This window comes from Vigna umbellata, chromosome 6 (assembly GCF_029865625.1).
Source record: "Vigna umbellata cultivar VRB3 chromosome 6, Vumbellata_1.0, whole genome shotgun sequence".
NCBI classification, from domain to species: Eukaryota; Viridiplantae; Streptophyta; class Magnoliopsida; order Fabales; family Fabaceae; genus Vigna; species Vigna umbellata.
In genome coordinates this window covers 35,270,777-35,297,094 of record NC_142170.1, presented here as the reverse complement: position 1 = coordinate 35,297,094, position 26,318 = coordinate 35,270,777, and the positions used below count along the sequence as shown (strand labels likewise).

The following is a 26,318-nucleotide window of genomic DNA, read 5'->3' as shown; positions in this document are numbered from 1 at the left end:
CATCAGACGTCATTCTCTTTAAAGAGTTGTCTTTCCTAAAAACACTGTAGTAGCTTTACTGAAACACTTGAAAAACATGTTATCGTTGAACGCGTGGTTTAAACAGTACTTTACAAGTTACACATCTAACAACTTGTGTAGATTGTTTAATCTTGAACAAAGTTGTTAAACGTCCTTTTGGAAAAAAGATTTCCAAAACACTATTCAAATCCCCCCTCCCTTGCTCATTCTAGTGTTTTCCATTTATTTCAAGGAAAACTCTAGAAAGAGAGGGGCATGAGGGGTTTGAATAGAGTTTTAAATATTTTCGTAAATTAGTGCTTAATTTCCTTTATAGGAGTTTGGATGGTCTATAATAGTTATTAAACACTTGAGTTTATAAAACTACGTTTAAGGAAAACCTTTGAAAAACAAAGGCATTAAGGCACACTTGTTTTTATACTAGTTCACTCCAAATTGAGCTACGTTTAGTTATTCCTTAGATACCTTTAAAGGGTTCCATTAATCATAAAGGATCACAACAAATTTAACCACTCTTGGTGTACAACTAAACCATTGGTTAAAACAAGTATAATCGCTCCTGATGTTAACTAATCTAACTTACTAGAAGGTCTAACTCTACTAAGTTAGCCTTACAAGTGTTTTACTTCACTTCTGAATGAAAACAACAAAGTGTTTTGCAAATTACAAGAAAAAACTTTGTAACTCTCTTACAGAGGATTTTAAATCAATACAATAAGATTATGAGAACTTGTGAAGAACTTTTCTTTTCAAAGAACAAGTTTATGAGGCAGAGCTTAAGGAGAGAAGCAACGTGACCGTATTAATTCTTGTTTTGTTCTCTTTATGTAGTTTTCTTTATATAGACTTTTCGAAAAAGATTCATTACTTAGAGTTTTGACTTTCTTCTAAAGGTGTAGCCTTTATGGTATTGAGTCATAAGCTATGTTGCGTCTTGACAAAGCAACTATGTTGTGTGTATATAAAGGATTGGTAGAAAGCATGAAGGAAACATTCCTTGAATATCTTCCTATCTCTTAACGTTATTCTGATCTTGAGCAGACTTTTGAAAAAAGGTAATGATCTGCATAGACAAAGAAAGCACAATAGTACGGACAAAGATGTACTATAACATACATGCTTTAAAGCATTTGACGATTCTAGGCGTTTAGGCACAATATGTGTACTATCGTTTAGGCGTTTCTGTTTGAGTAACTTACATCGTTTAGGAGAATTTTAATATATAGCGCTTAACATTCTTTACTTTTATCCTAGATGGTTTAAACTTTGTTAGAAACTATTGTGATTAGAAGCTCTGTTGTAGTTCTTTATAACATTTAGGATATTTAAGATATAACGTTCAACGCTCTTTATCCTAGACAATTAAAGTGATTTGACGCTATTTTGTTTAAACATTTCGTTAAACTTCAAAAGAAGATTTACTTAGACTATCTTATCTTAACATCACACACCACACTAAACCATTTCTACGTTTGTTTTCCACTGATCCAAGACGTCCTGTCTTTATGGAGCGAAAGACGTTCACTTCACCAAGTATCCATGACTTGATCCTAAGCCTGTCTTGAATGCACTAATAATTTACATTTTTCTTTTACATTTTATTTCATGTGAAAACAACATAGAAGATTTGAAGCTTCTAAAAATGTTGTCTTTATTACTTTCATTAAAGCAATGTCTCTATCACTACCGAAGACCTTAGGAAGGGAATATAAAACCAAACCTTTAAATATTTCAAGAGCCCATGCAAAGTTCTTTTCACACTTAGATTCCAATAAAACAAATGCAATAAAAAAGTCATTTCAGTAGAGGTTACACTAACAATCTTAAGTAAAGGTTATCCTAAACTTGTTAATTTTGTGTGTTATTTATCAATTAATACCATGTTAAAGGAATTCAATAATTTCACTACATCAAGGTATGTCCAAATCTATCTGTCACCACATTTATACTCCCATTAAACCTACACAAACGAATATGCATGTCTCGCTCAAGTAACATCATTAGTTATAACATTTCAGTTATGTGACCTCGATTCATTTTACAATATGTATACCTTGCATTATGTACTTGTTTTATAGTTGTCACATGTTTTTATTATGCTCCTTCAATTGTTAATGGAATATTTCTAGGTTTGACTAAATTATCTGTCATATTAGCAAGTATCAACTTCTCATTATGTGTGAAGTTACCAACATATAGATAATATACTAATGTATTTATCAAGTCGTGACTATGAGAGGCACAAAACAATTTTACAATCCATCATTCCCTACCTTATACAGACTTCCTCAAAACTTAAAATGACACTCACATTTTATTATTATCAGTAGTAGTTGCTTCTAAGTCTTTTTTTATTGTTTTGTATTATCACTTATTTCATAATCTAATAATACACACATCTTCTTTCTCATTGTCCATTTATTTTATCAAGTCACTCCACCAAACTTAAATATTCAAATTAATTTTATTTTCTAAGTGTAATGATTTGATATATAAATTCTAACAGAAGCTAGTATTAGTCTAACGGAAATGATCTAATTAAATTATTTTTAAAAATTAAAAAACTAAATTAAACCAAATCAAAATTAGAAATCTAAGTGAATTTTTTATAAAAGTAGAATAAAAAAATATTTTTAGCCTTAAAAAAAACTCCATTAATGCTACCCATTAATACCTTTTACACCCACCTAAAGCTAACGAACTTTAAATCACTACAAAACTTACCTGAATCCCTGAGCTTGTAGCAATGAAGAACAAAGTCGCAATGGTGTAAAAAACACACCCAAAAGCAAACGAACTCAGAAAAGGAGAAGACACAACGAAAATAAATTTATGAAGAGCAGAAGGGTCATTTCAAACGTTAGGGAGTGCAAATTGTAGTTTTGTGGATGTACAAAGAAAAAAACCCAAGAAGGGCAAGTAGACGGGTCCATTTGTTAAAAAACCAATAGATTTCAAATACTGAATTAGGGTTTGTGTGTTCTCTCTTATAAAAGCGACCTCGCAACCCTGTTCTCCCATCGATTTCTTTTCACACATATTTCTCAGTTTCTTTGTTTTCTCAGTTTCTTTGTTTTCTGATTTCTGTGCATTTGTTTCTTATGCTGTTTCGGATTATTTAAACGGAGCACTGAAATTTTCGGGCTGTGATGAGTTCTGGAGAAAGTCATGCACCACTCTGATTATTCAGTGCTGATAAGTTTCTCAACCCATTCCATCTGAGCCCTTTTTTCTCTAAAGACCACTAAATTTGGTTATTCTTTCAAATTCATGTTTTTGGTTTTTGCATTTTTGTGTGTCTAATTGTTTGATTTGTATTCAAATTGGACAAGGGAACCGTGTGATGGGGTTTCTTAACCTAGCCATGATGCGGACCGTACAGCATTTATAGCTATTGGGGATACAATTTGGTTTCTGATGGTTCCCTGTTCATTCTTAATTCATTATTTAGGGTTTCTATTTGACTCTATCACCCTTTTCTAGAAATGCAAATCTTTTCTAAAAGATCTTAAATTAACGTACATATAAATTTATTTGTAGTTTTGCAGTGATATGATGAGGGCAGGGGCATTTTTTTATTTGATTGAGATCAGAATTATTTTATTAATTGACTTACCTTGAATAAGGTTTTTAAAATTTTATTTGATTTCTGATGCATAAAAGTTTAGTTTGGAGTTTACAGTAAAATCTTTGAACTGATTTCATCTTAACCATTCAAAATCTGGGTTTGAAATTCTGTTTTATCTCTCTATAAATAGAAACTTTTTTTCTTTCTAACATGCATGGCTTCTTCTTAATTACTATCTTTCTCTCTTCCACATGTTTAATAATTCTATCTTAAATTTCATGATGACAATACTTCTAACTCCTCCCTTTTTAAAAGCCATGATCTTCCAAGAATATTTGAAATTAAGTGAATGGATGTGATTGTATATTAATATTTTCATAATTTAAAATTATCTATTCTTACAATTTAAAATTACATAATATATAACGGATCAATATACATAAATTTCTGCTAAATTTCATGCATCTAAAATCTCAATTTAAAATTAAATTAATATATCAACAATCCACATTTCGTATCCAACCACAATTTGATATTTAAGTGGTATAAAATTCTTGTGAAAATTTCGTACACTAATATGCATAAACTTTGTGCAAATTTCATACACTTAAATTTAGAATTTTATGATTTAAAATTATTGTCACAATTTAAAATTACATTATAGTAATATCCTATTTTTAATGGCTTACCACTGTAAAAAAATTAAAACATTATAAAATGAATAAAATAAAATAGATGGTTTAATATATATATATATATATATATATATATATAACTATATATAATATAATATAATTAATTTTAAAAGTAAATAACTATAAAATATAGAACAATTAAAGAGTACTTAAGATATTAAATCTTAGGTTTTTTTGGTTTAAAACCAAAATAGTTTGAGGATCTCCTATTATTCTCTTTTTCACCTTTCATCTTTGAGTTAAATGGTTGATAGAAAATCAAAATACATCCTTATTGACCCATCAAATGTCAATTCATACACTAAGATCATTATTACAAGATTTCTTGAAATTTTCTCAATACCATCACCATACTTATCCACAACCATAATTTCACCATACTTATCCACAACCATAATTGTCACCACAAATAATAATAAACGATATTATAAACATACATCAATTTCATCACATATCTATTTCAAACCACCAAAAAAGAAAAACAAATCTAATTTACAAATTGGCGATCAAAGATGGTGCACAATGCTCAACCTTTTGTGAAAAGTGACTCTCAACACCATCTTTCTCGCAAAATATTGTGCTCAATGCCCTTAAACTAAATTGCTTTGAACTTGTATTGCAAAGGTGGCGCTCAACGACATCCTAGCATTGCTTAATGTCAAACTATTAGTAAAAAGTGGCACTCGACGATACAGTTGGTCGCAAGCCTATAACACAAACTTGCGCTTAACGTTAGTTTGATATCTCTCAATGAGTTGGTTCAAAACTGTTTTTACACACTAACACTCTTACCAATTTACTCAATTGCTCAAATTCTTAAGTTCTCTCAATCACACAAACTTAAGTACAAACAAACAAATTTGTGAACAAATAATTCAGCTATGTAAACCAAAACCAAAATAGTCATATTCACCACAAATTAAATGCATCAAAACAAATAAAGTTCATTATCAACATGAAATCAACCATTAATATGCACTCATCAATTTAGCAAAAACACCACAAGAGAATTAAAGACTAATTTTCCTTATCTTGACAAAGTTGCTTAGCAAATCCTAAAGAGCCAAGATGTCTCTTAACTTGCAAATTATTCCTCTTTTACACCTAGAGAAAACATCAAAACGACATGACCATGCCAACAAAGACATTGATAAACAGAGATTCAAGAAATACAACACAAGAATATATGCAAGTAAGAAAAACCACACATGCAACCAGATGAAATAGAAAAGACAAGGAAAAGGGGTTGAAAACCAACTTACGCAAACAAAGAAATTCGTCGCAAAGATCAATCCTACTATCTTAGTTCCTCAATCAGAAGAACATAGAGAAAAAATATTACAAAAGGAAAAAAACTTTAGAAAAATGGCTTTTAGAAAAATGATTTGTTTTAAAATAATAAAACTCATTCATAACAAACTATTTATATTAAAAAAATTTAGTATTAAAATAACTTATTTAACCCACTATTCCTTCTAAAACGTCATTTTCTAGGTCTTTATCTTATTCAATTTTTTTTGAGTAAAATAAATTTTGAAAATTATGTATTATTGCTTTCATAAATAAAGTTCTAACTTTTTTTGAGTTTATTATACACACACGTTTAACTTAATTATTTTAAACCAATTTTAATAAAATAAATGCAAAGACATTTTAGTAAATTATTAAATTAAAAAATTTAATTCTTTTTCTTTTCACTCATATAAATCACATCTACAATCTTTCCACCCACTTATAGTCATTTATATTCCACTTTCCTTACCTAAAAGTAACCTCCCTTTCCACTCTTTTTTTCCATCCTTTCCTTCCCTTTCCACCCATCCTCATCCAAACAAAGGTTCACTTATACCATATTCAATTATAGAGGGTTCATAAATAATAAAATACAAAAAACTAAGCAAAATTTCCCTCGATATGTACATTGCAACATATCAAACTGCAGAACATGAAACCTGGACATATGTTTTTGAACCGTCTTGAGTAACTGATAACTTCAACAAACCTCCTCACACAAACATGCAACACTTTGATCTACACAATCTGTCATTATCTCTCAGCAACAAAATTTAATCTTCTCATTATCTATCAACAATTTAGTCAAATATGGAATCAAAAGTAATTTGTGTCTAGTATCTGTACTTGTTAGTATACAGTTGTATAAGTTGACTGTGTCATGTTTACTGTGTCCATGGAAGTGCATCAGAATAATGATTTGGTCCACAATATTTGAATAAACCTTCAATTTCAGGGCACCCATGGGGATAAGGAATTGAACGATGAAAAGGGTCACGCTTTAGTTTCTTGTGATAAAGTGAACCTCGACAGCCATATGGGTCTTTCTGGAACTGAGTTCTAACCAATTCCTCACCTCTTAGAGCAGCTGTTTTTGAATTTGATGTAGCAGGAGTACCAGCATAGAAGAACCTTGACTCTGGAAACCCAATAGCAGATCGATGTAGATGTGCAAATCTTTTTTCCTTGAAATCATAACTTACAACCTGATTTCCAGATTCAACAAATCAGATTGAAACATTTTGTTATATATTTTTGTTCCTTTATAGACATAGAAAAGAATGGAGGGATAACATATTCGATAAATTAAATCAGCATTTAGAAGGAACTAATGAATCTAACCAGTAAAAGCTTGCAATGCAATAAAGGAATAGAATTCTTCATTTCACATAAGAAAGGCTTACATACAGTTATATTTTGGGGATAGGAGCCAGTAAGCTCCCGGAATCGACAGACACTAAATAGAAGATTTTCAAAACTGTCACGAGCATGCTCCTCTGTAAGTGCTCTCCATTTCACACTTTCTTCTTTACCTACAAACAACCCAAAAGTATGACATCATTTCTGATAAAAATTAATTTGGAAAGCATATGCATATAAACTAAAGCTGAAAGATAGTGAAATTCATATCAACAGCAGCCTGATAAAACTGTTATGCAGCAGAAATTCATCGAGCCAACTTTATATTCATTAGTAGGTCCATGGCGTAAACCATTAATCAGAAGAAAAGCCGTTGAAACTTTAGTTTTGTATCTCTTCCTAAATCATTAACAAGGCCAAGAAAACATTTTTTACAATATGAATGTTCCTTACTGCACTTCCTTTCTTTTCCTATTGAAATAAACATTCCCTATGATTTTTTATGCTTTCAAATCACAGAAGTTGGACTCAAATAGAATGAGTTCATCCAAAACACAACATTAAAATCAAATATTTGGAATATTGAAGTTGCTTTCCATAAATTCAAATCACTGGATTTTAAATCTACAAGCCTAATTCATGCACTATTTCTATTTATTCAGATCAAATTGCTCAACTCGTAAAAGTTGTAGTATATGAAAAAACTTTATTCATAAACCTGTGCATGCATTAAAAATAATATAGACAAGAAAAATAACAACTTATAAAAAGTCATAAATAGTGAGATCCAATACATAACAACTGAAATAGGTTCAAAATTTATAAAATCACTCATAATAAACGATAAATTCATAATTGTCCAATACAAACAAAAACTATCCAAGGTTGCTCACTGGATTGGAGGATGGTGCGCTGCGTCAATCTTCTTGGTGTTGATGTTAGGGTTTGGTGATCCATTTTTTATTAAAACTGACCTGGCCCAACCCAAAAAGCCCAACGCTCTTACCTTTTTCTGTTAGGATTGTGTTTCACAGATCACAACCAGCGGGGAAGACACACGAGGCACAAGTTTCACCATGGTCCCCTGTGATCACCACCCTCACTGTCTTCAGCACTCTGTCCTCACTGCCTACGCTGCTACCCTTGCATTCAATATCTAGAAAGTTTGAATGGGATAGTAGTACGGGTGATTCAGAAAATGCTAGAAAAAGACTGAGTCAAGAAGAGAGCGAGGTGACTGTCAAGTATTTTCAAGAAAAGGGACACTCAAACTACTATCAATTCCATTTTAAAGAGAAGTGAGAGGGAGGATGCATGTCAATAAATTGCTCTATTTTTCTACAACAATGCTATTCCATTTAATGTAGCAAAGAGCAAAGAGTTCAAGAGGATGCTTGAGTTGGTTGCCAAACATGGTCTCGAATTTAAGCCACCATCATACCATAAGATTAAGGTGAAATATTTGAAGCAACAGGATCAAAAGGCCAATCTGATCTTGGAAGAACATAAACTATTTTGGATGAAATATAGATGCACAACAATGATAGATGAATGGATTGATAGGAGGAGATGGACTATACTCAATTTTCTGGTTAATAGTCTAAGGGGACTGTCTTTTTTAAGTCTATTGATGCTTCTGACATATGCAAGACAACTGAAAAAGTTTATAAGATGTTGTTGAGGGGGTTTGGAAAAAAAAATGTGATCCAAATTGTAACTGACAATGCAACAAATTACAAGACAGCTGGAGAATTGTTAATGCAAAAGAGACAAAAGTTATATTGGACACCTTATGCACCCCACTGCATGGATTTTAATGTTGGAAGATTTTGAAAAGAAAATACCACTCCATCATGAAACAATAGCCAGTGGTAAGAAAATCACAATCTACATCTATTCAAGATCAAGTCTTATTTCCTTGTTGCACAAATTTATAAAAGGGGCAGATTTCATAAGCCCTGTCAATACTCGTTTTGCCACTTCCTTTTTGACTTTGGGATGCTTGAATGAAAATAAAAGGTCACTTATTAAGATGTTCACATCAAAGGGGTGGAAATCTAGTCAATTGATAAAGACTTGTCAAAATATATTTTAGGAAACTTTAAATATTATTTCCATGTATTTAATTTGTTATATTCCCTGTATCTTGCTATTATTATTAGAATAACAATCCCACAATTTTAGGGATTTGTTCCGTAGAATAGGCTGCTCAATCAATGAGCTCTTGTATATATATCTAATGCATGTAAGGAGACATATAATAGAAAATAATATATTCTCTCCTAAATTCAAGAAGACTAGAGATGGAGGGTTTGTGGAAAATTTGATATTGGATAAGAGATTTTGGAAAAATATTTTGAATTGCATGATGGGTGTTCTTCCCCTCATTAAGGTGTTGTGCATGGCAAATTCCAATGTGAAAGCAGCCATGGGATTTATTTATGAAGAAATGGATATTGCTAAAGAGAAGATACAAAGTCTTTTCAGTGGAGTTAGAAAAAGGTAATAATAACTAATTATCTTACACTTATATTGGAGATTAATTTACTTTTATCTTACTTAGCTACACTCCCCTTTAGGAAATCATTGACCAAAGATGGGGCAACCAATTATATAGGCCATTGCATGCTGCAGGCTATGACCTTAATCCCATGTTGCACTATGATACTAAATTTAAAGTTGACTATGAGGTGCAACGTGGAATGCATGATTGTTTGGATAGGTTGGTGGGAAACATTTATGAGATCAGTAAGATTGATGCTCAAATCGAAAGTTTTAAGAGCAAATTTGGATTTTTTTGTAGTTCGATAGCTCAACATGCACTCAAAAACCAAATTCCATCACAATGGTGATAAACATCCAAAATTATGAAGATTTGCAATTAGAGTATTGAGCTTGACTTGTAGTTCATTCAGTTGTGATCATAATTAGATTTCTTTTGAGAGGGTAAGAATTAAATTTATGAAATTGATCTTATAATTATTTTTTAGAGGCTAGTATATTTTAATTACTTTTATAATTATTTAGGTCCGCACCAAGAAAATAAATCATTTACAGAAAAAGACTATGAATAATGTGGCGTTTGTGATGGCTTATTCAAGATTGAAGAAGGATGTTAAGAAAACAAAGGACTATAACATCGATGATCTTGCTTTTGATGATGAATGGACTATGGAGGAAAATGAAGCAAATTCAACTTTGGATGCTTTAGATGAAGACACTTAGTTGAAGTTGGAGAAAATGAAGAAGTTAGTAAAGTTGGTGTTGCTACACCTATGGATGATTTGGAGGTTCCTCCAATTTGGAGTCCATTTTTCATCAGAAGCAAGATCATCAATGTTTTAGTCATTTGTTTTTCTAACATCAATGTTAGTAGTCAGGTATGATCTTCTTGTTCAATCTTGATGTTTTGTTGTAAACAATTTCTTTCTTGGTGTGGACTAAAATAGTTATAAAATTAATTAACACATTACACTAGACTACTAGATAGTATAGATAAATAATTATAAAATCAATTTCATAACTTTGAATTCTTACCCTTTCAAAAGCACTCCAATTACACTCACATCAAATGAACTACACGCTAGAAAACCTTTGTAATTCTATATGTTCAACACCATATGATTCCCCACTATTGTACTGGAGTTTTGGTTTTAAATGCAAATTGAGCCATTAGACTACCAAAATAAAAAAATCTAAAATTGCTCTTGAAACTTTCAATATAAGGATCAGTCTTACTTAACTCATTTCATACCATCCTATCGATGATAAATCATATATTAATTGGTTCACTTCATAATCAATTTCAAATTCAGGATTATAGTGCAACTTGAGATTAAGATAATATAGCCTGTAACATGCAATGGCACATGCAATTCGCTGTCCCATCTTTGATTAATGATTTCGCAAAGGGGAGTGTGGCTATGAAAGATAAAAATAAATAAATTAATCTCCAAACAAAGTGTATAATTAAAAAAAAAAGTATAAAATCAAACAAGTGAAAGGTATTATTACCTTTTACTAACTCCATTGAAGGGACTTTGTATCACCATTTTAGCATATCCATTTCTTCATAAATGAATCCCATGACAATCTTTCATAAAAGCACTTAAGAAGCTAAAAAAATATTTCATGCATATAACACATATGGATTTTTACTTCATTGATTTTTCTTGTTCATTCATTAGTCCCCAACCATGCGCAACACCTTAATTAAGGAAAATGCACCCCTCATGCAATTCAAAATAAATATCAAAATTGCGACAAGATTTCCATCTATAGTATTTACAACATGACTAGATTGCCTTTTCTTGGATGTGAACATCCTAATATTAATCACTTATTTTCAATCAAGCATCTCAAAGTCAAATAAAAAGTGTCAAAATGAGTATTAGCTAGTCTTATCAAATCCGTTCCTTTAGTAAATTTTTGCAATAAGCAAATAAGAGTAGTTCTTGAATAGATGTGGGTTATGATTTTTTTACCACTTGTGTTGTGTCTTGACGGAGTGACATTTTCTTCTCAAAATCTTCCAACATTAAATTCATGCAATGAGCTCACAAGGTGTTCAATATAACTTCTTTCTCTTTTGTGTCAACAAGTCTCAAATTACCTTGTAATTATTGCATTATCAGTTATAACTTCGATCACATTCTTTTCCCCAAACTCCTCAATGACATCACATTATCTTGAAAAAGAATTTCATTTATATAGTCCTCCTCTTATTAGTCCATCCATCTGTCATTATAGAGCACCCATTTTTTCTTGCAAAACAGTTTATGTTCTGCCCAAAGTTGTTACTTCAAATATTTCACCCTAATTTCATGGTATGATTGTGGCCTACATCCAGTACCATGTTTGGCAACCAACTCGAGCATCTTCTTGAACACTTTACTCTTTGATAAATTAAATAGTAAAGCATTGTTGTAAGAAAATAAGGCAATTTCTTGACGTGCATCCTCTCACTTTTCTTGAAAATGGCAATGATAGCAATTTGATTGATCACTTCCACTTTCATGAGAATACTTGATGAGTCATGACCCTATTCTGCTTGCTTTAGCTTTTGTCCAGCATCCTCTGAATCGCCTATTCTACTACCCCTTTCAAATCCTTTGTATTTTGACTTTTTAATCAAATTTTGCTGCAACTAATAAACAAAATCCAACATTAATTTTTTAACATCTTCATGAATCTTCAGGAATGGTTATACAAGCTCCAACATCCTTTGAAGTTCATGCTAATTGAAGTTTCAATCAATAAATTCTCTTGTCAATACTTTATCACAGTATTTACACTTCACATTTCTTGTTTCCCCATCAATTCAAACCCAATGAGTCCATGTAGGACCAGTCTTTGCTCTGATACCACTTCCTCTTTTAGCAGCATGACCTAAACCACCTTCAATGATGCCATTTTTTTCTTCAAATTCTGAAGAGGACAAAACACTCTCCAAAATGGTAGCAAGAATTGAAGAAAGCATTAAGAAGAAATACAGAACAAAACACAATTGAAATAAAGGCAACTACCAATAAGTCCTGTGATGGCCGATGGTGGTGAAGCCAGCATCAGTGACAACAGTGTCAATGTTGCAATGGTTGACAAGGATGACAATGATGGTTGTGCTGTCGATAATCAGAGCATGTGTGGCTCAGAGTTCTTTGATTTTGTTTGGTTTGCAAATGGGAACCCTAGGGGAAAAGAGAAGAGTTTGGCTTCTTTTTCGGGTCAGGTTTTTTAGCAAACAAATGGATTGACACAGTACATGATCCTCTGATTTTAAAGGCAACCATGTGATCCAACTACATCTGCTCTTCTCCTGATCTGTCATGACGTCACCTCATTGCATCCCCCTTACTCATATGATCGAGTACAAGAGTATACACTCTCATAATTGTAAACATGATTCAGACACATGATTGTATGTTAGATGAATCATATGACATCATGGAACATTGTGAAAAACCTTAACAACTTCCTCAGAAGTCTCTTTTGGTCTTTCTTTCCTTTTCACAAAAACTAAAAATATACAATCTACCATTTTAATTGTTGGCCATCTATTGGCCTTCATTGCATGTGTCCAAACCAATTTTTTGGATATTTATCATTTTTTTCTCAATCAATATTATACAAATCTCTTCTTGTATATAATAATTTTGTCTCTTGTCATTTCTTGAGTGGCCTGACATCCATCATGACTCCTTCCTTTCTTTCATGTCACCCCTTTAAAGCGCAACATTCACTGCCATTTAATATAGCTTGACGGACTAAATGTAAAACTCACATTCAACTTTGGTAGATACTCTACAATCACAAATACCTCTCTAAATTTTTCTCTATTATGGTCCTCTTGCTAGTATCTTAGTGTAACATATCATTAATTTCTCTATCATTTTTGTAATATTAATCCTAGATATTTTTTTTATTTGATTCTGAGGAAGGATTCAAACTCAATGCTAGTGTATTTACACTAACTCACCAACTGCTCAACCAAATAAGTTATAGTTAAACTTATGAACTTATCGTACAATATCTTCTAGTTTGACTTCCAAGTCAGATTCCTTCTCTCTTGCTAAAGTTAATATGCATAGACTTTAGTGTATGCCTAGTAAGCTAAAACCCTTTGTTTCCAAAGTGTGTGTCCAAAGTTTAAGCCTAATGTTAACCATTTCCCTATCCCTCAATAAAGACTGTCATCCCAAAAAAACAAAACATAGTTAGGGATGGATAATATTTTTTGTCCTTGAAAAGCATATGCAAGACTAGATCTAACAAGCAAAGATTTATGACTGAATCTTGATGCAATCTTATCCCAATAAGAAAGTTCTTAGCATCATCTCTTGGATAGGCCAAACTGTCAAATGACTAGTAAACACTAGAGGAAATATTCTATAACATGGAAATTTGAAAAATAATTCTACTAAATTAATATGATATTGTCTTAAAATTATAGCACTTCCCAAGGGATATGATCTTGTTGCTAATGAGAAAATATGACTATAAATAAAGAAAATCACAAATTCAATGTACCGATTCACATGTTCTTTTTCACATACATGGGTAGCATAAGTGCAACCAAAGACCAGCTTAATTCCCTACTTAATCGACCATCTTCAATTATCTCTTATTATGTCAATTTATATTTTGTTTTTGGACATTCATATCTCGCACATAGTGTCTGATCTTCCTGGGAGCAACAAACTACAAACCCAAAGCAGCAGTGTCAAACACATGACAAAGATAAACAGTACAATCAGGGAATTCTATTCTATTCCTTCTCCTTTAATAATTGTTCCTAACCTGTAATCCCTAACAATAAACATTAAGCAGGCATTTAGTTTCACCAGTCAGACAAAATATGCTACAATGCAAGTTCCATAACTCACCAAACCACCCTTTTGAATCCGCAACAGCCCAGTAACTCTGGGCCTCGCTGCGAGGTCCCGCTTCTCTACGAGTCTCTCCACCGCTGAACAGGAGCAAAGCAGAGTCATCCTTTGCCGCAATTTCAATCCCTTGAAGAATGTGTGTCACAAAAGTGGAAGCTTGGCCAGGATTCTTCTGATAAGACTCTAAAAACCAAGAATCCTCTTTGTCAATTTTGCCACAACTACTACTAGTGTAAACAGAATGCCCAGCAACCATCACAAGGTTTTGAAGCTTGGAGAAAGGGAAATCATCAGAACTCATTTCAGCTTTTACGTAGCCACTTTGCACCTTATATGGGGTTCCATAAAAGGAGAAAATCATGACAAGTATGAACACAAAGCACAAAGCTAAGAAGAGACCCTTTAGAGGGTGAAGCTTAAGGTAGTGGTGCAATCGATTCCCAAATGACTTTATCATTCTGATAGGGTGAAAGGGGGAACTTTTGGGCTTTCGGGTTCGTTTTATGGCAGTTCCCGATTCCAAGTCAAAATCGCTTCTTGGGTATGCGAGAAAGGACTTGGAAGCCTGAGATCCAAAAGGGTAACTGTTCATTGTAATGGGGTTTTCTATTATTTGGGAAAGAGAGTGAAGCTAAGCAACGGAATCATTGGATCGGAGTGGAACACAAGCGATGAAGGAGGTCACATGGAGCAGTGAGTGGCGAAAATATGGCGTTTGAAGGCTCTAACGATTCACACAGAGAATTGAATTGAAGGACCTGAGTTAGAATAAGAGAGAATGCTCATGATAATGGAGAAGTGAAAGTTTTGGTTTGGTTGAGTGAAATTGCTGAGAATTGTTGTTGCAGCAGTGTGCGTGGAAGAAGTTGCGATGTGGAGCAATGCAGAGGATCAAAAGGGATCCAACTTCGGAGGATCTGTCCTTGTCTGTTTGGAAATCGCTATTTTAGCAGGGGAATGAACACTTTCATTCAAGTGGTGAATTTAATTCTTAACAAAAATAAAAATTCAATTTAATTTTTAACGTATAAAAGAATTAAATTATTTCTTAAAATAAGTGAAAACTTACTGCCTCCACTTTTTATTATAATAGTAATAAAATTAATTAAAAATTTACTAAGAATAAATTGAATTTATATATATGAAAGAAAATTATGAAAATACCTTTTCATCAGTTTTTAAAATGATTTTATTATATAATAAAGAATACTTGTAAATTTTTACTATAAAAACTTCATTCCAGATATCTCATTTCAAAAATCATATTTTAGTTTCTTTTGCTAAAAGTTACTTTTGCTTGGGAGTATCTTAAAAATTAAGAGTACGCTGGAAATGAAAAAAGAATTGGACCCATTTTTTGCTAAAGTTACTTTTTCGTACTTAAGTCATACCGAACCCTATTGATGTAGGATCATCACTTTAGCCACAATTTGTGACTTCCCATACTTGTATTAATTATATGAATTGATGTTAAATTGTACAATATGACTCAAGAACTCTACATGCCTGATCGTTGGTTTAAATTTCTAGGTCTGCTTTGTATTAGTTGCAAAATTGAGAAGATCTTTTTTCATGTAATGGTATTAAAAAAATGTGAATATGTAAATTTTAGTAGTTATATTTATATTGGAAAGATTACACGTTTTGTGAGTTGTAACAAGAAGTTGGAGTCTAGTCAAGACTTCAATCACAATAAGTATGGTTAATCAAATTCAAAAAGAGTTAAAACCATCTATAAAACTAAACTCTTATTTATTTAGGCTATTGTCTTTAAGAGTTTTACAAATTTAATTTGTGGTATTTATGTTTGTTGAAAACAAAACAAAAGAGAAAGAGACAAAAAGTACAAAAGTAAAAAGAAAAAATGAAAAACAAAAGTGTGTACACGAGACCACTACCATTACTTTTGGTGCAGTCACATATCTTTGGCTAAACATTGTAATAGTATGCACGTTAGAACTGAAAGTGTGTCAAGGGGTTTCAAGTGTCACTCACACTTTCACATAGGATTTGCCTAGCGTAGTGAATTGTTTTTATTGTTCTTTCTACCTTATTTTGATTATTGTAATTCTTGTTTCATTTTTAGGTCTCTGTGATATATACGGTGGTTCCTTTGTTTTCAAGTAGAGTGATATTTCTTTGGTTTCTATGAACACTCTACAAACACCATTAGGGAAAATTATTTTGAAGATTTTTACTTAAAAAACATTGATGAAAGTAATCCTAGACTACTCTATCTAGGAAAGACTGAGTTCTAGACTTGTTCACTTGTGACTCACCTCTCTTTCTTGGGAACTACTTGGAACACTTTCATCATTAATTTCTTTCTCGAAATCCTCCACCAAAAAGAAAAATCTTTTTGGAAAATCTTTATCATTCATAGTTGTGAACATTTTGAAAACCTTTGTGAAAAACTTTCTTCTTCACAACATCATGAGTGATAATTCACATAATTTTAATTTGCATGATAGTTTTTGGATCATAGTAGTTTCCACATTTTGATAGTAAAGTTGATCTAGTGTCATGCTTAGATTGGGAGAAATAGGTTGAAAAGTGTTGATAGGGGGAGCTATACCTACCCTATATATCTATGTTTTTTATGATGAACAAAAGAATGGTTTTATGGTTTCTTACACAACAAATGGCATAATAATTACTTTACCTTTATTGTGTTTGTTCTTGATGTATGAAATCATTATTGATAAATGATTCATGAGTTAAATAGATTGAATGTTTCATTTCTGGTAAGAAATAATCGGTTAAGTAATGTATATAATCTGTTAGATTTCTCTAGATATTACTATATGTTTAACATGGCCAAATAACTGTGTAGTAATCGATTACATAAGTCGTATAATCGATTAAAACACAATGGTATGCCAATATGTGTTTGATAAGTGCATTGATCTATTTGGAATAGAAATTGATTTGAAAATTTGCTTAAATATTGAAGATAATCGATTACATAAGTTTCATAATAAGTTAAATATGTTTCTCTTGTCAAAATCAATTTCATTTAAAGCTTGGATTGTTTCTAACGGTCATATGAATTTATTGCTGGCTTGTATGAATTGTTTAATCGATTGCATGCGCTGTATAATTTGTTAAATCTAAATAGAGGCAAATCTGTTAAAGTAGAAGGAAAAACTTAACAGATTACATTAATTTCGTAATCAATTAAATTGCGTCAGGATTCAAAAATCCTATAAATAACTTTCTTGCTCATTGTTTCAAACTAATCTTTTGAGCTATCAATTTCATAACTAACATTTTGATTAAGTATTTACTACAGGAGAGTCCAAGAACCGTCTTCAAGAATCAAGAATAAAAATTGGGTTTATACATTAAGATTCTATCAAGAAATTGGGCTGAACAGTATTGATTCATTCTGCACTATTGGAGTGTACCTGGACAATCAATTTCAATGTTTGAATTTGCAATCTGAGTATTGTGTTCCTATGTTGTTGTGCTAGGGGGAGAGAACTGCGATTGTTCTCATCGAGAGTTGGTATTGCTTTCAAGGTGTAAAGAGAGCCGTGAGTGTTCTCTGCTTTTGGTAAGATTGTAAGGGTATTCACATCTTGTTACTATAGTGATTTTGAGTGGGGTGAGAAGTACATTGAGAGGGGATATCTCTGGATGATACTATAAGTGTTGTATTATTACAAGAAGGCCACCTCATTCCTTATTTCAGCAAAAAACTTCATGGGGCCACTTGTAATTATCCCACCTATGATAAAGAACTCTATGCTCTTGTGAGGGCTCTTCAAACTTGGAAACATTACCTTGTTTCCAAGGAGTTCATCATTCATAGTGATCATGAATCACTAAAATACTTGAAGAGCCAACACAAGTTGCAAAAGAGGCATGTCAAATGGCTAGAGTTCATTGAACAATTCTCTTATGTTATCAAATACGAGAAAGACAATTCTAACATTAAGGCAGATGCTTTATCAAGAAGAAACAATTTGTTGGCCACACTAGGTGCTTAAATTCTTGGTTTTGATAACATAACTGAATTGTATGCTCAAGATAATGAGTTTGCCACTATTTATGAGGAATGTCTGCACAAACCACAAGGAGGATTTTATGTGAGATATGAGTATCTCTTCAAGGAAGGCGACATTTCTATACCCCAAGGATCACATAGAAAACTCCTTGTCAAAAAAATGCATGAGGGAGAGTTAATGAGGCATTTTGGGGTAGACAAAACCCTAAGCATGCTAAAAGACAAATTCTTTTGGCCCCACATGAGAAGAGATGTCCAAAGACATTGCTACAAGTGCATCACTTGTTTAGAGTCAAAATCTAGAGCAATGCCTTATGGCCTCTGATGAATCAATATTTTTATACTACTCACTTAGCTTTTTGTACTACATTTGATTAGGAAATTGTGCTTAATTGTCCAATATTTTCTCACTTTTGATATTTGGGCTTCATTTGGCTAATAATTCTTATTTTAATTAATTTGAATTATCTGATGCAAATTATTTCCATTATTAATTGCAGGGAATTATTTGGAATATTATTTTGGAACATCAAGAGAGTTGCCACGACATTCTTCACTTGCCACATAAGCATTTTTATTTAAATTAAAATATAGGTTTAAACCCTTTAGTTGTCCCAATTTATGTGAGGTTTTCCCGTTTTGATCCCCTTCTTATTAGAATCCCCAATTGAGTCCTTATAAGTGATAATTTGCATCAAATAAGCCCCTGCCATTAAATTTCGTTAACGAGGTTAAGTTTTTGCACAGGTGGGAGGATGACGTGTTTTTTTCTTGAAACGTGGCTTGTTCAGAGTTTAAACGTGGCATTATTCATGGTTATTAAATTGAAATAATCTGATTTGTGAAATATATAGGATTTAGGGTTCTTTACCTTGCGCGAAGTCATTTGGGTTCTTTTATTTTAAGATTGGGAAGCATTTGAAGTTTGGACAGTGGGGAGTGCGAAAGCAAAAGACGCAACAATGTCGATGGGTCATTCGTGTTCCTCTTCCACTTGCAATGAGTGTGGAAGAAAGCATTTGCGATCTGTGAGCTCTCGTGGAGATGGAGGGTGGAACAGGAATGATAGTTCGCTGATCTGCCATTGTGGAGATAAGTCTGTGTTGAGGACTGTGAAAACCAGTAAGAATCGTGACAAACAATTCTGGGGTTGCCTTAGGTATAAGGTTGGAAGTGAAAATGGGGGATGCAACTACTTCAGGTGGTTGAGTGATTGGGGAATTGAAGAAAGTGTTAGCTGTGAGGTGCTGGAAGCAAATGATGAGAGGTTGGTGAAGAGTTTTGAAAATGAAAGTGATAAGAAGATAGTTGGTGTGCAGAAAGCTATGATGGGTCTTCAAAGTTGGATGAAATTTTTGGTTGGGGTTGTCGGTGTTCTATGTGTGATGAACATCATTATAATTGCAATGTTGATGGGAAGAGCTTGATAATTTAGGCCTGTTTTGGTATTAGTAGTAGGGTTGATAATTTTAGTGTAGTTCTGTTTAATGTATTTATGTTTTCTACAATGAAGATGTATCAGTTTCAAATCTTGAATGAAATGATAATTTGGGAAAAATCAGTTTTATTGTTTTGGTTTCATTTTGTTGTCAGCAGTTGCCCTATGTATAACATAACATGTGCATAGAAACTGTAAAACAGTTCTCAATAAAGGCTGAGTAAACAGTTCTGAATAAAACATACAACTTGTAAAACAGTTGTGAATAAAACATACAAAATACTGTATTCTTGGGACCTGAGTAAACAAAACTTTAAGAGGAATTGAACTAAGGGCACAATGATGATAAATAATAAAATTTAATATCAGGAGAATAAAGAAAATGCATAGGCTTCGAACTGAACATTTGTATATTAATACGATTGAATAGTCATCCATTGTTCATACAAGTAGCAATATGTAAGATACTTTAGGCTATTACATACTGAAACATTAAAGCATTGTTTAGAAGACATGTTTGTAAGATGATAAACATCAAACTTTGCCCTATTACATTTGGTACTACGAAAATAGATAACAATCTTCAACTCAGAAGTGGTTCTTGTCCATCTGCTTCACCCTCAGGCAATGAACTGGGTTGTTGTCCCTCTTCCTGCACCTGGTTTCTCTTGGGGCAGTTTTTTCTGTTGTGGTCCACTTCCCTACAAATGCCACATCTCTTCAGTTATCCCTCTTTTGACATTATGGTGCTACTTTTCTTCAACTCCCATTGCTCTAACCTCCTTTTCTTCTTAGGACGACTAGGCATCTGTCTTGTTGATAGAGGCATGACATCTGGACTTTAGGTTACCTCCCAGAGGTTGTTTCCATTAATGGGATATATAATGGAGGAATAAATTTCTTCATATGTAGACTTTTTAAAGCACACAAGTATGTAGTCCTCTGGATCTATGTTGAGAAACCTCATTGCTGCAAGTGCATGTACACAAGGTATGCCACTGATGCTCCATTTCCTGCAGGAGCATGAATATTGATCTACATCCACCACAAACTTTTCCCCACTTTGGGACACATGTCTTACTTCAAATAGCCTTTGTGCAGACCAGTTGTCAATCAATAGGTAACATTAGTTTTTTACTATCTCGGATAACATAAACAAAGATATACATATGTCATAAATTTTGGATACCTGGGAATCCAATTCTTTGTTAGTAGTCCCTCCTTTTGTAGTCTACTCAGTATTTTTGGACAAATTGATGACTTAAATGACGTTACCCTTGACCTATTAGTGGCCCATCTCTTCATCATGTATAGTCTGATTTCCTCCAACATTGTAATAATTGGTTTTGTCCTCATATTTACCACCACACTGTTAAAGGCTTCTGACATTTTATTAACTAAAGAATCACATTAAGTTGTGGTTGTGAATCTTGATCTGGACCAAAACCTTCAATAAAGATGTATGTCACACAATAAATATGTTGAGTAACAAGAAAGTAAAAGTTATGTAAACCAAGAGTGTCAAACCTTGGAGGAATAGCTAACAAGTGTCGAAAAACATCTTGGTTGACCTCTTTGATACATCTCATCTCGTTCTCCCATTTTTGTGGGTGGGTTGCTATAGCTGCCCTCCACATAAGCTTTTTCAGGTTCTTTCCAGGAAATTTCTTCCTGAAGTTGGCATATAAATGCCTTACACAAAATCTTTGTGCAACTCCAAGAACAACATCTTGTACTGCTTGTAACAAACCCTGTGAATGAAGAATAAAAATGGTGAGATGGTATTGATTTGAATAAATTTGTATAAGATAGAAGTCAATAATTATAATGGAAGTTACCTTCTGTTGATCTGATATGATTGTAAGTGAAGAACACACCTCAGGTCCACCAAGGTCTTCAATCAATAGCTCCATAAACCAAGTCCAAGTCTCCTTGTTCTCAACTTCTACGATTGCATACGCCAGTGGCAACATTTGGTCGTTTGCATCACGAGCCACAACAGTTAATAGCTCACCACGATGTCTGCCTTTCAAAAAGGCTCCATCAAGGCCAATGATTGGCCTGCATGAGACAAAGCTATCTTTGCATGCCTTTAGGCATGCGTAAAACCTCTTGAAGATTAATTTCCCATCATATGACTCAACTTTTACCTTGATTGTGGACCCAGGATTTCTTCCTAATAACTCATGAGCATAATCATAAATTCTACTATACTGCTTACTGAAGGACCCAACCACTTCGTCTGATGCATTGGCTTTGGCCCTGTAAGCCATGTTCTTAAAAATTGCTATATTCCATTTCCTAGTAATTTTATCTCTAATATCAACTCCCTTTACATTAGGATTCTCTCTCAGTGTTTTCTCCAATTTTCTACTAAGCCATTTTACATTGAATACTCGCAACTTGTGTTCCCTACTGCATGTATGCCTGTCAACCACAGTCCTCGGTTGCCATGACTTTATTGCATCCATGAAACCAAAATATGCCCTCCACGGACATTCTCCTTTTGATCACAAACATTTAACCCTAATTTCTTTTTATCATTTTTAACAAGTTTCAAATTTTTTCCATTGTCTACTGCATAACTTTTGATGGCATCAAGGATGTCTTGTTTATCCACGAAATATGTTCCTACTTCCCAGTTGAAATCAATCATTTTTTTGGGCATAGTAAACGTAGAAAAATGCCCATACCCTTCTTCATCCTCACTGCCCTCATCACTAATATCAAGAGAAGTTAAGTCCTCAGATTGCCATTCGTCATTGAACCAAATGGAATCATTAATATCATCTTCTTCCATATCTGACTCAGACCCAAGTAAACAGGTTCAACCTCAACCTCCAAATTACCAGAACTGTCACTTACATCACACTGCACATTTATGTCTACTAATCCATCCTCACTATGCATCTCACCATCATCATCATCACGTGATGTACTCCAATCACAGACTTCTACTTCTATATCCTCCAAGTCTTGTACTTCTATTCTGTAAGCCTGACCATCTAACCTATGACCCTCACCATCCTGTGCTTCTATCCTCTCAGCCTCAACATCAGCTTCCTCAACCTGTATCATTTCTTCATGCACTTCATCCGTTGCTGTCCTCTCAGCATCACCTTCCTAAACCTCTGTCCTCTCACCCTCATCTTCCTACATCTGCTGCTGTCCTCTCACCATCAGCTTCCTCAACCTCTATCCTCTCAGCCTCAACTTGAACTTCATTTACTTCTCTACTCTCAGCCTCAACATCAGGTTGTTGTCCCTCCATCCTCTCTTCCTACACTTCATCTGCTGCTGTTCTCTCACCATCACCTTCCTCAACCTCTATCCTCTCTTCCTGAACTACATCTGCTTTTGTCCTCTCAACATCTCCTTCATCAACCTCTATCCTCTCACCCTCATCTTTAGCTGCTTCTGTCATCTCAGCATGACTAACATCCTGTGCTTCTATCCTCTCACCATCACCACCTACCCCCTCATCCAATAGTTGCCTCAAACCATCATCTACACCCTCAGCAAATTGTGCAACCTCACCACCCTCATTAACCTGAGGTGCAACTTCCTCACCTCCCTTATAAACGTTGTATTCAATCATGTGAGTCACATCAGGTTGAGAGATAGTGTGCACAACATATAAATGAACTTGTCCATTTAAGTGAGCTAAATTGACCATATGCATGGCACCTACGTCATCACACAATGCTTCCAGCTTATCATCTAATACAGGACCACATCCAACAGAAAACCACAGATCCTTAAAATCGTCGTACCTAAGACTTTTCACTACACTAACTACAACAAAATAACTCCATAAGTCAGGATCAAAATACATTGTCTCACTTTCCCCTTCATATTTTAGGCACCCATCATTCACGAACTTCCCCCATGGTGAATAACAACCTCTATACATCCATCACACACAACACAATGAACAATATTCTACACCTACAAATAACCCTAAAACGATAAAAAAATACCGCTTATTAAAGTGATAATGACAAAACAAACAAAGGGTTTAAAGATGGGGGACATGGGGGACCACAACCGCAATATGCAAACACCACATTTTCAGACAACCCCAACCCCACATTAAAAAAAGCATCCCCACATAACAACAGAAACAACCGAGTATTAAATTGACATGTATGTAAAGTAAACATAGTAACCTTCCAGTAAATTCCACTTCACGCACACCTACAACGACTTCACGTTTGACGTCCAAACTCCAATCACGAACCTCCAAAGCCCTAGTCAAGTCTGTATCCTCTCCACTAAACACTTCGCTCAAGCTTCAGATGCACTCTCCTCTCAGATTTCTAATCCCAAATTCAATTTCTTTGAACCCTAAATCCCATTTCAGATTTCCCTAATTTTATATTATTACGTTTAAAATAATTCCACGAATAATTTCACGTTTAAACTCTGAACAAGCCACGTTTCAAGAAAAAAACACGTCATCCTCCCACCTGTGCAAAAACTTAACCCTGTTAACGAAATTTAATGGCAGGGGCTTATTTGATGCAAATTACCACTTATAAGGACTCAATTGGGGATTCTAATAAGAAGGGGATCAAAATGGGAAAACCTCACATAAGTTGGGACAACTAAAGGGTTTAAACCTAAAATGTAATTTTGTTTTTAGGTAGTTTTTGGACACATTTGGCTTTTTAAGCCGTTTTTGGGTCATTTTTTTGTAGAGGCCCATTAGTGGGCTGACCTACGGTTGTGTGCTAAAGAGGAGGCAGACCCCAAACACACCTCTAACTCTCTCATTTTCACGTTTTCTAGCTTTGGTCAGCAAAGGGAGAGCTCCCCCATTTTGGGGTTTTAGGTTTTCATTTACATTTCAATGCAATTTCAATTCTGCACTTACATTTTCTCTCTTTAGCTTTCAATTTCATTTCTCTGCATTGCTTCAATTCCAATTTCGTTTCTCTCATTGCTTGCTGTTTTATTTTATTGCTTTGGGTTCCATTTCTAATTTCGCATTTCAATCCATTTACGTTTTTGTATTCCAGTCTGCACTTCAAGTTTCGTTTTCCCCAATTTGGTTTTCCCTAATTTTGTTGCAGGTTGTATTGCGTTTCTGTTTTGTGCATTTTTGTAGCAGATTTAATGTTGAATTGCTTTTCGTTTTGCTGCTGCAAATTCGTGTTAATGTTATTTTAAGTGTTCTTGGTTGGTGTTAGTGAGATTGTAACGTTTTCCTTGAGATTGTTGGTCTATCATGGTGATTTCACTATTTTAACCTTGCTCCATATTTAATTATGTTCTATGCTTGCAATTAGGTACACGCTTAGTTTCCTAATTTTATTTAATCTTTTCTTAGATGATTAACCCGCATTTGCTTAATCTGTGGCAGGATGAAAATGATTAAATGGGAGCATTGCGTTTGCTTAATTCGCTTTTATGACAAACTCTATTGGATTAGGGGTTAGAGTAGTGTGTAATTGTTGTTAATTTGTGATTGAAAACATTGCAATTGATCTAGATACCAACCCGTTTTAAACTTGTGTTGAATTTCGTGTTTAATTTAGTTCATTTTAATTCACAAAAACTCTTCACACCCCCCACCAAGTGTTTGATCTAATGACTGAACCAATATTTGGTCCTTGAGAGATGACCTAGGAGTCATTTCCTAGTCTATACTGCACTTTAATTACATATTAAATTTGATTCGGGTACGACCTATATCAAATTTTGGCGCCATTGCCAGGGACCAACGGTTCGGTCTTAGGTTCTTTGTTGTGTTAGTGTGTGTTGTGTGTGCGTTTTTGTGTGTCTTGTTATGGTGTATGTGTGCGTATTGCATGTTTAATTGTGTTGTTTATTGTTTGTTTGAGTCACAATTAAGAGAAATAGGATTTTCTTTGGCTTGTGAGGCACTGGAATGCTATGAAAGAGTTGAACACATAGTGAATAGTGCGTGAATAGTGTTTTGCGTCACGGAGTCGGAATTGGACAAATCCTATGTGTTTTTTGGGTGGAAACCATGAGTTGAGCAAGAGTTGTCGCATTCCGCCACGAGCACCGCCCTCTCAGCCCGAAAGAAAGTCGTTTACTATTTCTTTTTGATTTTTTAAGTTTTATTTTTGTCGTTTTTCACACTTTCTTGTGTTGGTTGACATAACTATACTTTGAATTTTGCTTTAAAATTTGTTGTGCTATCTTTTCATGATTTTAGGGGGTTGCCCATAAAATTTCAGCTCATTCTGATAAGGTTGAAAATATCATTGTTTACCCCCTATGTTTTCACTGTGTTGACTTTTGCTGATAGAGTTGACTTAGTGTATGACTAGAGGCAATCTTGGGAAAATACTACCCTTTGATTCTATAATGGAAAGGACTTTTCAGAGGTTAGCTAGGCATAATAGGAATTTGTCTTTAGAGTCAGTACTACCATTTGAGTCCATATCATTAGAGTCCCCATAGTCTACTTCTGCATCCACTGTTCCATACTTTGTGCATAGTGCATCTATTGCATCTATTGCATCTAAGAATAATTCTGATTCTGAATCTTTTTTTTTATTATACTACTGAGAACAAT

The 26,318-nt window shown here is 33.7% G+C and overlaps 2 protein-coding genes, 1 non-coding gene and 1 pseudogene across 3 annotated transcripts; 2 read left to right on the top strand and 2 right to left on the bottom strand.

Annotated features, from left to right (window-relative positions):
• The first annotated feature begins 3,162 nt into the window (after positions 1-3,162).
• LOC124834250 (small nucleolar RNA Z221/R21b) lies at positions 3,163-3,247 on the top strand. Its single transcript, XR_007028470.2, has one exon. It is a non-coding gene; the product is annotated as a small nucleolar RNA Z221/R21b (small nucleolar RNA).
• A 2,931-nt stretch (positions 3,248-6,178) lies between these two features.
• Positions 6,179-15,256, bottom strand: LOC148197333 (uncharacterized protein C57A10.07-like). Its single transcript, XM_088093381.1, has 3 exons — positions 14,319-15,256; positions 6,985-7,109; positions 6,179-6,782 (listed from the first exon to the last, which is right to left on the bottom strand). Exons 1-3 carry the CDS (start codon positions 14,911-14,913, stop codon positions 6,462-6,464), a joined length of 1,041 nt encoding a protein of 346 aa, XP_087949507.1. The 5' UTR covers positions 14,914-15,256; the 3' UTR covers positions 6,179-6,461.
• Positions 7,231-14,304, top strand: LOC148197334 (uncharacterized; annotated as a pseudogene).
• A 6,205-nt stretch (positions 15,257-21,461) lies between the features above and the next one.
• Positions 21,462-22,041, bottom strand: LOC148197332 (uncharacterized). Its single transcript, XM_088092821.1, has 2 exons — positions 21,613-22,041; positions 21,462-21,524 (listed from the first exon to the last, which is right to left on the bottom strand). The coding sequence occupies exons 1-2, from the start codon at positions 22,039-22,041 to the stop codon at positions 21,462-21,464; spliced, it is 492 nt and encodes a 163-aa protein (XP_087948947.1).
• Positions 22,042-26,318: the final 4,277 nt, after the last annotated feature.

What these genes read in the sequence shown, in the direction of transcription:
- LOC148197333 (XM_088093381.1), bottom strand. Translation starts at nt 14,913, where the DNA reads ATGAACAGTTACCCTTTTGGATCTCAGGCTTCCAAGTCCTTTCTCGCA. An exon ending in GGATTCAAAAGGGTGGTTTG is followed by an intron (nt 7,110 to 14,318) that starts GTGAGTTATGGA and finishes GGTTGTTTGTAG; the next exon opens with GTAAAGAAGAAAGTGTGAAA. An exon ending in CCTATCCCCAAAATATAACT is followed by an intron (nt 6,783 to 6,984) that starts GTATGTAAGCCT and finishes TCTGGAAATCAG; the next exon opens with GTTGTAAGTTATGATTTCAA.
- LOC148197332 (XM_088092821.1), bottom strand. Translation starts at nt 22,041, where the DNA reads ATGGCTTACAGGGCCAAAGCCAATGCATCAGACGAAGTGGTTGGGTCC. An exon ending in TTACAATCATATCAGATCAA is followed by an intron (nt 21,525 to 21,612) that starts CAGAAGGTAACT and finishes TTATTCTTCATT; the next exon opens with CACAGGGTTTGTTACAAGCA.